This window comes from Pseudophryne corroboree, chromosome 5 (genome assembly GCF_028390025.1).
Source record: "Pseudophryne corroboree isolate aPseCor3 chromosome 5, aPseCor3.hap2, whole genome shotgun sequence".
NCBI lineage: Eukaryota > Metazoa > Chordata > Amphibia > Anura > Myobatrachidae > Pseudophryne > Pseudophryne corroboree.
In genome coordinates, this window is record NC_086448.1 from 610,692,090 (window position 1) to 610,707,913 (window position 15,824).

A 15,824-nucleotide genomic window follows, 5' to 3' on the forward strand; every position below is an offset into this window, starting at 1 on the left:
GGTGATTTGATGGCAAGAGAGGCACTGAAACAGTATTATTAGCAGAGACACACTGGTCACTCAGAGACCTCTCTGCTTGTAGTGCGTAAAACGCGATATAGCGCATATTTTGCAATCAGTGACTATAGTGGGAAGAGAGTGAGGTGGGTGTAGGGGGAAGAGAGAGGGGGGCTGTAGGGGGAATAGAGAAACTGACTGAGGGGGGAGACAGAGAAGAAGAGAGACGGACAGAGAGGGGGCGGGACGGACAGAGAGAGAGAGGTGGGGAGACAGAGAGGGAACGAGGAGACGGACAGAGAGAGAGGGAGGGAACGAGGAGACGGACAGAGAGAGAGGGGGAACGAGGAGACGGACAGAGAGAGAGGGGGAACGAGGAGACGGACAGAGAGAGAGGGGGAACGAGGAGACGGACAGAGAGAGAGGGGGAACGAGGAGACGGACAGAGAGAGAGGGGGAACGAGGAGACGGACAGAGAGAGAGGGGGAACGAGGAGACGGACAGAGAGAGAGGGGGAACGAGGAGACGGACAGAGAGAGAGGGGGAACGAGGAGACGGACAGAGAGAGAGGGGGAACGAGGAGACGGACAGAGAGAGAGAGAGGGAACGAGGAGACGGACAGAGAGAGAGAGAGGGAACGAGGAGACGGACAGAGAGAGAGAGAGGGAACGAGGAGACGGACAGAGAGAGAGAGGGAACGAGGAGACGGACAGAGAGAGAGAGGGAACGAGGAGACGGACAGAGAGAGAGAGGGAACGAGGAGACGGACAGAGAGAGAGAGGGAACGAGGAGACGGACAGAGAGAGAGGGGGAACGAGGAGACGGACAGAGAGAGAGAGGGAACGAGGAGACGGACAGAGAGAGAGGGGGAACGAGGAGACGGACAGAGAGAGAGAGAGAGGGAACGAGGAGACGGACGGACAGAGAGAGAGAGAGGGAACGAGGAGGAGACGGACAGAGAGAGAGAGGGAACGAGGAGACGACGGACAGAGAGAGAGAGGGAACGAGGAGACGACGGACAGAGAGAGAGAGGGAACGAGGAGACGACGGACAGAGAGAGAGAGGGAACGAGGAGACGGACAGAGAGAGAGAGGGAACGAGGAGACGGACAGAGAGAGAGAGGGAACGAGGAGACGGACAGAGAGAGAGAGGGAACGAGGAGACGGACAGAGAGAGAGCGAAGAGACGGACAGAGAGAGAGAGAGAGAGCGAGGAGACGGACAGAGAGAGAGAGCGAGGAGACGGACAGAGAGAGAGAGAGAGCGAGGAGACGGACAGAGAGAGAGAGGGAACGAGGAGACGGACAGAGAGAGAGGGAACGAGGAGACGGACAGAGAGAGAGAGAGAGCGAGGAGACGGACAGAGAGAGAGGGAACGAGGAGACGGACAGAGAGAGAGGGAACGAGGAGACGGACAGAGAGAGAGGGAACGAGGAGACGGACAGAGAGAGAGAGAGAGGGAGGGAATGAGACTGACAGAGAGAGGGAATGAGAGAGAGAGAGGGGGAACGAGACGGCCAGAGAGAGAGGGAACGAGAGAGAGAGCGGGAGGGAGAGGGAACGAGACGGACAGAGAGAGAGAGCGGGAGGGAGAGGGAACGAGACGGACAGAGAGAGAGAGGGAACGAGAGAGAGAGTGGGAGGGAGAGGGAACGAGACAGACCGAGAGAGAGAGAGAGAACGAGACGGAGAGAGAACGAGACGGAGAGAGAGAGAGAGAGAATGAGAGAGAGAGAGAATGAGAGAGAGAGAGAACTTGATGGAGAGATAGAGGGAACGAGACGGACAGAGCGAGAGAGAAAGGGTGGAGATCGAGAGAGGGGATAGATGGAGGCAGAGGAAAGGGAGTGTTTGAGAGAGGGGCTTGTACTACTGTCACATTGCTTGAAGTCAGTGGTGTATGGACACGACTGCCAGTGCCTCTGCACATTCCTCCGACTGACTTTTGGAGCCGGGGACGGTCAGGACAGGGGCATACCTCACAACTGTCCCAATTTTTGCGGGACAGTACTGCTGTCCCACCCGTGGCCAGCAGTGTCCCGCGGTGGTGGGGGGGACATTTGGGAGGCTTTTGCACTCACAGCAGAGCCGAGTGAATAGACGCTGTGCGCATGCGCACACAGCGTCTATTCATGGAGGTACTGGGGGCATGCCAGCAGCTCACTGAGCGCTGGCCATGCCCCCCTAGTAACAAGAATGGGGCCGTGGCTCGCGATCGCGGAATTGCCGTGAGGCCACGCCCCTTTATGCAAAGCCACGCCCATTTTATGTAGACACGCCCCTTTTCGGCGCGGAAGTCCCTTTTGACAATTTTGAAAGTTGGGAGGTATGCAGGGCTGTAATAGAAGTAGGCAAGGGCTGAGAGAGCGGCCCCTGTCCTCCCCTTCCAGCCCGGTGTCTGTGTCAGCAGCAATAGAGTGGAGTTTAGATTAGTAAAATAGGTACGGAGGAGAAGGAGAGCGGACCTTTTACTGGTCGGGAGACAGGACACGAGTGACTGGCTGTGCAGTGCTGGTCTTAACACACGGGCTCTGGGGCACTGGTGGTGGGCGGGCGAACAGGCGCAGCGCTGTTCGCGGCATTTAATGAGTCAAAGAGACTCGTTGTAGTAGTGCCGTCCCTGAACCAGCCCCCACCGCGGGAACAGACAGCCCCCCTCTCCACACGCCACTTAAACAGCTTAAAGCAAATATCTACCGTGAGATCGCGGAGCACCCGACTCCCTTCTCCCCGGCCACGGACCACTGGCAGCACTCAGAAGCCAAACCCCCTCCCCAGCCGCAGGTTACCCACTGTCACAGAAGATCGCTGCCACGGAGCTGCGCTGTCATGTCCTGACTGGCAAGGCTCCACCTCCTCTTTTTAAAGCCTGGCGCCGGGCCGCCGCGCCAATCAATCTGCCAGGCTAGGGATTGGCTGCAGCGGAGCGCGTCCCAGAGGACTCACGCATGTTGGAAATGTGAGTCCCTGAACATCAATACCGGGTAAAAAACGCGCTATAGCGCGTTTTTGCGAACACTGGGATTAAGTCAGACTGCCCTGGCTCAGTTATACCCCTTTCACACCGCACAAATAACCCGGTATCGACTCTGCATATTGCCCAGTCGACACGGGTCAGTGTGCGGTGTGAAAGTGCCATGGGAATAAAGCAGTGTTATTACCGGGCTGAATACCGAGTCAATGGCAGCGCAAACGGGCTCCCGGGACCCGTTCACTACAACAGGTAGAGGTGGCGCGGAGATGATTTCATCTCCCAGCACCGCCTCCGGCTCCAACCCCCGCTGCTATGGCAACTCGCCCAGCATATTGCCAGTTCGGGGAAGCCAGCAGCAGCATCCAATGCCGGATCCCACCCGGGAAGGACCTGTTTCCAATTCCCGGGTGGGATCCGGCATTGGCAGTGTGAAAGGGGTATTAATCCTATTAAAGGGATAGATGAGGAGGGCTCCATCTGTATATCATTCATATGCATCCAGCTGACCTGTCGCAATTAGTTTCTTTAACACTACTAATTTAGTTAGTGTGGCAATTTGTAATCCAGAAAATTATTTATGGCATTCATAGGAAATGTTCTTCACTTGTAATCCAAGTGATTTTGTAATCCACAGCAAAACCCTCTTTAATTATCATTAATTGCCACATTTTAGCCATCTCGATAGGAAGGTGAATATACATTTAACTGCATTTCAGTGATAACCATAGTATAGAAATGTGTAGGGCCTTGCAAAAAATAACGACCTTTGATGTTGGGTTGTAAATTTAAATATTATAATGTAAGAATGAATGCCTATTATTTGTAATGTGCTTGATAAATACAGATTTGCACTGGCAAGGATAAAATATGACTATTCTTTTTTTTTTGTCTGCATAATCTCATTCTTTCTTGTTTGGTTATTTTTACATTTTGTGGCCCTAGGATTTTATAACTATGTAAACAAACGTACTGAAATGACAGTATCACTATTCTGTTGCGCCAGCATTGCTGTCAGTGCTGTACATACTGGCCAGTCACCAAGAATGTCCCTAAGAAGTCTCTAATAAGAAAAGACACCTGTACAACTTTGGTGTCTAGTTTTTAGAACAGACAGCTGCTCTTTTTCTGATCAAAAGTATACAGTGACAAATATAAAAATGATACAGGTAAATTAGACTGACATGAATAATCAAACTTTTATGTTATTCCATACCACCTTCAAGCAGATTTGTTTGTATTGTTACAGCTCCTTGAAACAATAGGGCAGATGTATTAAGCCAGGAGGACTGATAAACCAGTGATAAGCGCAAGGTGATAATGCACCAGCCAATCATTACGGGTTTGAAAAATGACAGGAGCTGATTGGCTGGTGTATTATCACTTAACACCACTTTATCCCTGCTTTATCACTTCTCCAAGCTTAATACAACTGCCCCAAAGTTCTGTTCCCTCTCTTAAATTACTCTGACCGTCCTATGTAATTGGTATACTGAGGAACCAATGGTTATTTTACCCCACTACCCATATATACTCTATATAGGATACATGTGCCCTCTCCTGTAAGATATGTGGCAATACATATGGAGATTCAGGCAGCACAGTTCCCACTGAAAACTACTTGTGTTACCTTAATGTAAGGTTTTGTAGTAATGTGGGCCACACACTCAGGGTTGGACTGGCCCACAGAGGTACAGGGTAAACCATCGCCCACCCCCTCCTCTAGGGATCAGGTTCCAGACTGTGCTGTTACTAATCTAGTACATTATCTTGCATGCACTACAGTATTTACTGTATATATTTATCTAGGGGACCAACACTTGCAAAATGGTTAGGCAAACCAATATGGTGGCCGGGCACACCCCCTCTAGAGACTGGTCACACCCCTAAACATGGGCCCCTACCACTGCATTCCCCCGGTGGGCCCTACATCATACTTACCTACTTTCTGGCAGCTCTCTCCAGGAGAGACTTGTCTGCTCTTCCGTGGGGCCGGGAGGGTCACCCGATTTTCGGGAGCCTCCCGGCCATTCCAGGAGAGTAGGCAAGTATGCCCTACATGCCCCAGTCCGACACTGCACACACTCTACAATTGTTTTATTGACTAAACGCACAAGACAAAACCAAGAAGAATGTGAAGTGATTATTTGGTAATATTCTGGTATGTACTGTATGTACTGTACGGATCACAGGAAGACAGGCACTGGGAGCTGTTTGTGTTTTCTTTGTAACAGCCTTTTTAACAGCTCCTTATCTGCCTATTGCAGATACTTGTGCTGAATTAATACATGAGAATTTTTGACACATTATAAATAATGCAGGTGACTGCAATGGTAAAACAAGTGTGACAGTTGTCAGAGGTCTGTGTACAGGAGAAATTGGGCGAAAGGTGAAGCGCTATCAACTAAGCAACAAAGACTTTGCAGAGCCAAGTTAATACTTCTGTCTTTTGTTTTTAAACCTGAAATAGGTCTGTAGTACCAGCAAGATGACTCTCACTACTGCATAAGATAATGGATATGTAACAAGATAATAGTCTACAGGAAGGCAGTAGCGTACAGCCATTAGCATAAAATTACCCTTGTGAGAAACACAGTGAGGTAAAACCACGACTGCTGACTACATACAGACATCGCCACAGCATTAATTGTTTGGATATTTATCCAGCTTTATTGATATTTCTCTGCATATTTTAATTTTTAAATGAAAACACAGCTATCTCATAGATCTTAACATACAGTGGGCGGGATGTACTAAACAGAAAATGCGGTAAACTCCCTGTTTACCGCATTTCCTGATGTACTAAGCCCCGGCCGCCAGGTCAGCGCCGCGGCGGGGTACGCCAGCTTTAGCTGGCGTACATCCATAGAAGCCTATGGGGCTTCTCTCCGCGGCGCTGTGTGAGGGATCCGATCGGATCCCTCCCAGCATGCCCTGCGGCCGCCACCGTCACCCCGCGCATGCGCAGACTGACTTCTGGGGCCGAATCCCGGAAGTCAGGCTGCCGCTGCGCATCGCGGAGGACAGCTCTTATCGGAAGAGCTGTCCTCCGCAATGCTGATCGCATATGTTAGTACATATGCGATCAGCATCGTGGCGCAGGGCGGCGATGGGCGGCGATGTACATTAGTACATCCCGCCCAGTGTACTTCTATGGCTGGCATGTTAGTATACCAGAGATTTAATAGGTGACCCAGTTTTAGTTTTCTGTTACAATGCAGACCACACTGATATGCATAGCTACACCATAAAAGCAGGAGGAACTCTGTCATACTGTAATCATTCATTTGTTCTCCGCTGCCTCTGAATCTACTTTAACCGTAAGTTGCATTGTACGACTGTGTGCGGAGGCTGACTTACCGCTTTCCTGTCAGTGCTCTACTAGTGTTGCAAATTAAGTGTTCTCCATAAGTGATTCACTTTTCTTTATAAAAAATGCCAAAAAAAAATAAAATAACATGAAGTAGGTGACCTAGTAACCAAGGCTAACCCTCCCCCTATATTCCCAGAGTTCCTACAGCGTGCCTGATGAGAAATGGATATGCTCAATGCAGGAGCCTACACTGGGGGAATGTATTCTATCATTAGTCAATTTATCTCTGACACTCTGCCCATTATACTCCAAGTATACTCCAGCTAATGGGGAATTCAGCGCAGCCCCCTGCAATGGAGTAACCGCAAAAGCATGCACAACAGGAAAGAAAAGATGCTTTCAAGTGGAATAGTTTCACCATCTAGGGAACTAAAAAAGAATATGGAAACATTATAATTAAAATTAACACTTTCAATGCTACGTGGTACAAAGCAGCAGACTACAAAACATGACAACGCTGCCTCAGGTTAACCGTTCATCCTCATATGTAAATCTAGGGCAGTCACTGTTGCTTGCAGACGGCTGGAATATTTAATAATATTTTCCAAGCTGCTATGATTGCAAAATAACACTACTATATCACCACTGCATTTCTAGGGAGACGTCTTGCAGGTCAGGTGCACAAGGGTATACTATGCACAGCCTTGGTTCATCACAACCTCCAGATGTCCATCAGTGGACACAGTTACACCCTCCATCTAATTTCTGTTTTTCTGCTTGTGTTGTAAATGCCATTTAGTTCTATGCAAAATGCCTCATATCGCTGGTCAATAATGGAAAAATTGGGACAAATCTTATCTATGGATTGTAAATATTAAGATGTTACATTGTGGTACATAGACGCCCACCTGTCCATTTCATCCAAGAGATATTTGCCAGCTTCTGACCTGTAGGCAATGATTTTTATGACTGAATTACCCTGAGCTCAATTATTGAATGGGTATAAAACCAACCTTTACACTAATCTATAGCGTCCAGGATAATTCAGTCAGTGCTAGGTTCAGGATCAAACATTGAAAAGGGTCAGATGACAGGTCTGTATTCTGGATGTGTTCAGAGCTTTTAACTGGGAATTGAATTTACTCTTTAGCTTGTATTATAGTGAACATTCTCTTCCAGGGGAAATGTAACAAATCTTCAATTGCAATAAAATGGATAGGTGGCCATAGCAACCAATCAGCTAATGGCTATCATTTGTCTTGGACAGCCTATAGACACAGTTAGGAGCTGATTGGTCGATGTAGGCAACTTCTCCACTTTATCTCACTCAAAGGGGTAAATTTACTAAGATGGGATGGGATGTTGCCCATAGCAACCAATCAGATTCCAGGTATTATCTTCTAGAAGGTGCTAGATAAATGAGAAGTAGAATATGATTGGTTGCTATGGGCAACATCCCATCTTAAATAGAACTCCCATCTTAGTAAATTTACCCCAAAGTTTTGATACATCTCCCTTAAAATGTTCTCCGAGAATACTTTTCAACATTTTACTACCAGTACACATACTGTATAGGTGTCACATGGATATTCAGGGCAAGATCTATGAGTTCCCTCACCAGTAAAGAAAGTGCACAGTATAAATAAAAAGACAGCCTGCACTCTTATTTGCTATAATGTGAGATTTCTATACTAAAGGGCCCTACAGACTGGGCGACCCGCTGCCGAGCTGCCCGACCGCCGATACAGCAGACGGGCGACCCGGCAGGGAGGAGGTGACGGGGGGAGTGAAGTTTCTTGCGCGCGCAACCTAAAAGGGGCACAACCTCATGGGAAGGCCTCAGGACATGCCCCTGTTTTCATCACTCCAAGAGTGTGCCCAGCATTCCCAGAGATGCTGGGCTGCCCTCAGAGACTTTGGCTGCACTGTCGGCTCGTTCTCAGTGACAGAAGACAGGCACTGCAGATGCTGTCACAGTGTAGCACCTGGCACCCTGGCAACGCGGAGGAGCTAGCATCTTGGTGTCACCCCATCCGAGGATGACACCCGGGAATCCCCATAGTCACGCATGTGGTCTAAAGCGAAAAATGTTGCTTATCTCACAGTGCTGTCCTATGGTGGTCATTCCGAGTTGATCGCAGCCAGCAACTTTTTGCTGCTGCTGCGATCAACTAGTCCACGCCTATGGAGGAGTGTATTTTAGCTTAGCAGGGCTGCGATCGACTGTGCTGCCCTGCTAAGCTAAAAAAAATTCAAGTAAAACAAGACTAGCCCCGGACATACTTACCCTGTGCGACGATCTCAGCGAGGCTGGGGCCGGCTTTGACGTCAGACATCCGCCCTCCGTTCTCCTGGACACGCCTGCGTTTTCTTCTCCACTCCCCGAAAAACGGCTGGCAACGGTCCGGTGACGCCCAGGTACGCCTTCTTTCTGTCAATCTTCTTGCGGTCGGCTCTGCGACCGCTTTCTTCGTTGTCCTGGACGTAACCCGCATGCGCATTCCGGGCCCGTTTGCACCGCAGCGACAAACCACTGCGTGCGAATGGGTCGGAATGACCCCCTATGTAAGATACATAAAGCTCAGACCAGGTAGCATACACACTTACTTTACTATTGGAATGAACAGTAGTATATGCACCTAGTTTACACCAGGAGGTGTGGCCTCACAGTGATAGGAGAAAATGCTAAAATACAGTACACATTTCATACACATTATATAATACATATCTGGACATTGGTAATAAAGTCACATTTACCATGTACAAGACACTAAGACAAATGATAGTATTCATACAGTTTAAATCATCACACAAACCACTCAAAAACTATTTTTTTATGAGTTCATTAGGTGAAGGTATTTAACCTTGATGTTTTCATAAAAACACAAAGGTTTTTCTTTCAAATATTTCTAAAAAATATATTTTATTTTTCTAAGCTTCAGATCATCACCATTGGAACATCTGTAACATTGTGATCATCACGACTTTGATTTTCCTAGCGGCTGCTCATCTGAGCAGACACCAGGTACACTATGACATTTCCCCAGCAGCTGCTAATGTCTGCAGCCGCGGGATGGGGGGTCCTGCTGTGCTGACTGATCAACAGCGATCGGCAGCACAGCAGTCACTGGGGGAGGGTGCAGGGAAGCAGAGCAGCAGCTGCGGCAAGATTCTCTTCCTGCAGCCGCTCCCGCTGTGTATCTGACTGGTTGCATCGTTTGCGAACAGATCAAATACCACACTGCCTGGTGTGGCCGCAAATGATGTGACCATGTCAGGCAAGTAGTTAAAAGATATAATTGATTTACAGCAACATTAATAAAGTATTAGAATAGGTGTGAGGGACTGCGACGTATTCAGCCAACCATAAAGTGGTGATTATCATCATCACAATGTAAACTGCTCCAGAGTCAAGCACCGACAAGTCATTTTTGGGGTCAGCATGGGGCACATTTTACATGAACACTCCTTTACTGTTACTTGCAGCACTTATAGGCTCCATTAGATCCCTGACCCAAATCACCTTAGGACAAGAGGTCCTAGGTGCAAAATGCATCTCAGTTAGCATAGGAGTGAATGTACAGCATTAGGGTCCAGTTCAGCATAAGCCACTAAGAGTGTCTAAAACTTTGAAAGAAAACAAATATGAACAATGTAGTTTGTCTTCATTGCTGAAGTCAATGCTATCTTTAATCACTGTCAACATTTGCTTACTAAAGATGTTTATAAAGGCACTGCCATGCTTTATATGGGCTTGAAATAAAAATCAGGTCAGCCACAGCATATAAATATGACTTCACAAATATCACATATATATTAATGTAGAGGTGTGACAGAAAACGGCACCTCACGTTAACAGCAAAACAAACTTAAACAAGAAAAATAATATAAATTACTAATAAAAGGGGATATAATTGGCTAGTTAGGTGAACCTCAATATTTTGTCCAGTAATTTGCTTTTACATCTTTGGGCTGTATCCTATTAATCGCGGTAAAAAAAAAAAGGAGGGGGGGGGGGGGGGGGGTCGCGGCCAAAATTTTATCCAGGACTGATTAGATGGGGTGGGTATGCGTGACTGGCGCTACCATAACGAGGCCGGGATCCTGATATTTAGATTTGGATGGGGTGTGTCCAAACTAAAAGGTAAGCTGCAGTGTAGAAATTAAGCAGCCAGTATTTACCGTACAGAGAATTAATATAACCCACCCAAATGTAACTCTCTCTGCACATGTCACATCTGCCCCACCATGGTTTTGTCCAGTTGCTAACCTGAATAACCCCCTGGGGGGCGTGATATACTAAGCACTAAAATGTGGTCAAACCTCCAAAAACATTTGTTGCAATCCCCAGATATATCAAACTCATGAAAGCACAAAGCCTGGGCCTAATAGGAAATGCTATCTCTCCTGCAGCCATACCCATCTCTCCCGCGGGTTGCGCATATGCAACAGGACTCCTGGGTTATAAACACATAAGTCCTCAATAATCAATAATACATTCCTGTGTTCTATCATTTTATATTGCCATGAAGATGCCTAGAACCTGGTAATGAATAAATATGCCCCTAAATAACATCTGATACTAACTGTCCTACCTATACATGTGTTTGTCTGCCTAGTGAGACCCCAGCCCCTCATTATATAAGGGTGGTTTGCGACAGCGAGTTAATAGAAGTCACACATCACTGCTCAAACTCGCTAGCCAAGTATCACTCTCACTTGAGTGATACTTGTGTCCTAGTCTTCCTGAACCAAGCAGATGGTCGCGGATTGGTATTGGGAAACCGGCGTTTGGGTTCCCGGAGGTCACCATACCAACCCCGGGATCCCGGTCTCCAGAATGCCAGCTGGGGCGAACGCATCGAAGCCCGTTACAGGCTCACTGCGCTAGCCACAGGTTCTATTCCCACTCTCTGGGTGTCGTGGACACCCACGAGTAGGAATTTTCCTTGTTAGTCCGCATGCCGACTGTCGGTCTGTCCAGCGCTCGGGATTCCGGCGTCAATATAGTGACCCACGGTCTCACAACCGCCAGTCACATAACTACATCCCGATGGTCGCGATGGTGATCCAATACTACATTTTCGATGCAGCACTGGAATCGCAGATGCAGGCAGAAGTCTTTTTCCTACAGACACTTCCTGCTGCATTTGCATTTCAGTTGTACGGGATTGCACAACTGCTTCCCTGCGGCTGTGCACTACCGTACAAATCAGAATCAAGCCCATAGTTTCTACGATAAATAGACTCCACTGTGTGAAAAAGTAAAACAAGTATATACTGCTGCAGCTTTTTATATACTGCTGCAGGTTGAATCCATGGGCTCATATATTGGCCCCCATTTATCAACGCGTTTCCTTGCTGGAAACTCGTTTTTGGTGGTAAATGGGACCAATTGCTATTTAACAAGGCTAATAGCGCTGCTAACTAGCAGCGCTATTAGCCTTTCATATTCCCTATACTGCAGCACGCTAAAGTGTATTTAAGAATGAGCGCTATTTCTGAAATAGCGCTCGCTTACCTATACTCGCCTCGCCTGCTCCGGGCAGACTTTAGGACACCGCTGCAGCGGAGTCCGTCCAGCGCTCCGGCTCCCCCCTCCCGCAGCAATCCCGGCATGCATCAGAGCTGCCGGGGTGCTATAGAGACAGAACTCTGCTACAGCGTTGTCCGTCCTGCACTCCGGCTCCCCCTCCCGCAGCAATCCCGGCATGCATCACGCCACGTCCGTAAATTAATACTGGGTATGTGCCAGAAATTACTATATTCCGGCACATGCGCAGACTCCCTACACACATCACTCGTCAGCGCTGATGTAAGGTAAACATCAGCGCTGACACGGCAAATACCGCATTCGCTCGCCGTGGCATAGGCTCTTCTTAAATAGAAGAGCGCGATGCCACTATACCATGGCGGGGGAAACCGGTATTTATCACTACACTTTTAGAGGCTTGATAAATGGGGGCCATTGTGTGTGAAAATCTGGCTCTGGTACTAGCCAGTGCCTCCTGAGCCTCCTCACCGCACGTTCCTGACCCCTATAGCTAGTGTACTCATACCCAAATAGCTAGTGTACTCATACCCAGGGGCGGACTGGCCATAGGGCTCACGAGGAAGATTCCTGGTAGGCTGACATGTCTGCGTGGCCTGTTTTGTGTGTTGTCATGTGCCCCCCCCACACCCACATGACATGCAGACCACGTCACTTAGTACACTGCATTGTCCCTATTCATTCTGTTATTCCATCTTTGCAGTAGAGCAACTCTGCCATCCAGTGATGCTGCCATAGCTACACGGTATGTTATACCGCTCGTGCTGCTCATGTTAGGCCATTTCTACAAAATTTTATAGGCCCACTTTTAATTCCCAATCCACCCCTGGTCTCAGACACAACTACAGCAAAAGATGCAAGGAAGGCCGCACTTGCATAGAATCAAGCCCTATGAGGAGGGATACCGGCTCCATTCAACATAACTCACCCCCTCATCAGACCACACCCCCATTAGGGCTGCTTCCATAAATTTACCAGGCTGGTTTTCCATCCCAATCTAGCCCTGCGCATACGTGTATAGCTAGTGTACTCCTGGGATCCGGCGGTCGGAATCCCGTCAGTCTAAATGTAATGCCCTATCTCCGACACTCAGAAAGCCAACGCCGGCATCCCAACAAAGTAGGTACACATTACCGGCGCCAGGATCCCGACCGCCAAAATCCTGACCGATCTTCTGCCGGCTGCTGGAGACGTAAGTCGGGCAGCTAGGTTTAGGCTGCGGGAGGAGGGTTAGGGTTAGCCTGCAGGATAGGGGGGTTAGGTTTAGGCACCCTAGTACAGGGTTGGAGTTAGACTGCGGGGTAAGGTTAGGCTGCAGGAGTGTAATCATTCCTCTATCATTAGGGTAAATATACCACTACAGCTAGTGTAAGTAGCAATTCAGTTCTCATTTTTTTCATGAATAGACCCCGAAGTACCAACCAATCAGCTGCCGTCATTTTTTAAACAGCTGTAATATGGCAGTTAGAAGTTGATTGGTTGGTACTTTGGCCCCCATTTATCAACGAGTTTCCTTGCTGGAAATTCATTTTAGGTAGTAAATGGGACCAATTGCTATTTAACAAGGCTAATAGCCTTTCATTTTCCCTATACTGCTGCACACTAAAGTCTATTTAAGAACGAGCGCTATTTCTGAAATAGCGCTCGCTTACCTAAAATGGTTTTGTCTGCTCCGGGCAGATGTTATGGACACCGCTGCAGTGGTGTCCGTCCTGCGCTCCGGCTCCCCCCTCCCATAGCAATCCCGGCATGCATCACGCCTGACGGGTTGCTATAGAGTCAGGATAAACAAAATGGCCGCTGCATCCGGAAATCACTACCGCGCATGTGCCGGGAATTAGCATAAACCGGTGCATGCGCGGTAGGATGCCAGTCCGGGGACATGGGGGCAGATGTATTAACCTGGAGAAGGCATAAGGAAGTGATAAACCAGTGATATGTGCAAGGTGATACACGCACCAGCCAATCAGCTCCAATATGTAAATTAACAGTTAGGATCTGATTGGCTGGTGCCTTTATCACCTTGCACATATCACTGGTTTATCACTTCCTTATGCCTTCTCCAGGTTAATACATCTGCCCCACAGTTCGTTCGTCAGCACTGATATAAGGTAAACATCAGCGCTGACGCGGCAAATACCGCATTCACTCGCCTTGGCATAGGCTCTTCTTAAATAGAAGAGCGCAATGCCACCATAGCACAGCGAGTGAAAACGGTATTTACCACTTCATAAAGTGCTGCTTGATAAACGGGGGCCTTTATTTCTATCCAAGCTTTGATAAATCTCCCCCACAGGCACTCAGACCCCCTGAATACCAGCGGTACTGTATATGTGCATTCAGATTATCCCAGCACCTGCTCCGCGCCTGGTTACCTTGAGATAATCGTTCTCTGAGCGCAGCTCGTCCACCTCCCTGAGCAGGTCCTCCTCCTGTCCCCGGCTTGGTGCTGCATGGCTGCAGTTTGGGATCCCACCTGCCTCCCGTGGATCACCTTTCCTGGGTGTAGCGTGCTGCTTCTCCGGCCCCGCTCCCAGCACTATCCCTGGCACTGATGCCGCCACCTGCTCGCTGGAGCCGGACTCGTTGTCACTGCTGTGCGCGGCCAGGGGACGGTGGTCATCGGACAGGGGCTCAGACGGGCAGTCGGACAGGTCGGAGCTGCTGTCTGTGTGGCTGACCCGGAGCAGGGTGCTGCACCCCCCGTGCGCCGGGCTCTCCAGTCTCTGCCCCCTCCTGCGGCCGGCAACCCCTGCAACCAGCGGAGAGGAGGGGGCGAGCAGCGGCTCCCTCCTGGTGCCCGCTCTGCAGCTCGGCTCCCCGGGCTCCTGCGCCGGCCTGCAGGACGCCCTCTTGTTGGACAGCGAAGCCTTAGCACTGGGAGGTTTTGCTGGGTTTGGTTTGTCTTTGGCGGGGATGTTGCGCCGTGATAAGCGGCTCTGGGCGACCAGGAGCCCGGTGGACTGGTGCCTGACCCTGCTGCTGGGGGACTTGGGTGGCAACACCGAGGGCTTAGCAGGGGGTGCCCTGGGGTGGGAGTCCTTCATGAAGGGTCTGGCAGGGGAAGGTGCCCGGTGCAGCCGCTTCTTTTCAGCATGAGGATGGCTCTGCAGCCTGGGCTCAGCACTTACAGTCTCCATGGGATGCGGCAGCAGCAGCGGGGACAGGAGCCCCCTCCAGCCCACAGGCTACCCAGGCTGTGCCGCAACAGCGACGCTACAGCATCCGGCCAGAGTCCCAGCGCAGCTTCTCATCACTTCTCCGCCTGCAGCTCACAGCCGCCACTCACACTCATTATAGGGCATGCACCGCCGTGCCTCAGGGCTGCTGGTCCTCCCCGGTCTGCTGCTTATTCCGCCACCAGATCTCTGTGTTCTCCTTATCGCTTATTTTCCTCCTCTATGTGCATATAGATCTCTTGCAGTGTGCGCTCCTCAGCACATCTCACTCACGTACCTATGTCCATCACACACAACATACTCCGTATCCATCTAATGTCACTTCCCATCCAGCAGCCCCGGCGCCGCACCGGCTTCTCTCCTCCTCGCCCTCCTGCAATCTGCAAACGCTGCTGCCTGTGCCTGGCGTTACGTCTGCCAGCTGCCGCACATGCGCCCCTGTGTGGCTGTCAGTGCACCGCTGTGCGTGTCAGCTGCATACATTGTCACCATTTATTTACCTGGTATGTAATGGGGAGTAATACAGTCATACAGTTATTGCAATCCTCCAAAAAAAACCAAGCCCCAGACTTACAAATGTGAGCTTATTTGCTTTGTTTTGTTTTTTGTTTGTTTTGTTATTTTTAAACAAGGAAATTGAATGTATTGTGCATCTTGGCTCTATTTATCGCAATCTGTATTTTTAATGTGGATGTGATTAAAACATTTTTGAGGGATCAGTACTAAATCCCGCTGGTCGAAATCCCGACGCCGGAATCCCGACCACACAATCCCAACAGGGGTGGCGAGCGGAACGCAGCCCCTTGTGGGCTCG

General features: G+C 49.3%; 1 protein-coding gene across 4 annotated transcripts in view; it reads right to left on the reverse strand.

The window, feature by feature from the left end:
• The window catches only part of MTCL1 (microtubule crosslinking factor 1), a 350,167-nt gene extending 334,747 nt beyond the window's left edge, over window positions 1-15,420 (reverse strand). For all 4 annotated transcript variants that reach the window (XM_063923490.1, XM_063923487.1, XM_063923486.1 and 1 more), the window contains exon 1: window positions 14,207-15,420. In XM_063923490.1, the coding sequence (XP_063779560.1) occupies window positions 14,207-14,971 (765 nt within the window). In that variant the 5' untranslated portion in view covers window positions 14,972-15,420. The remainder of the gene's footprint in view (window positions 1-14,206) is intronic.
• Window positions 15,421-15,824: the final 404 nt, after the last annotated feature.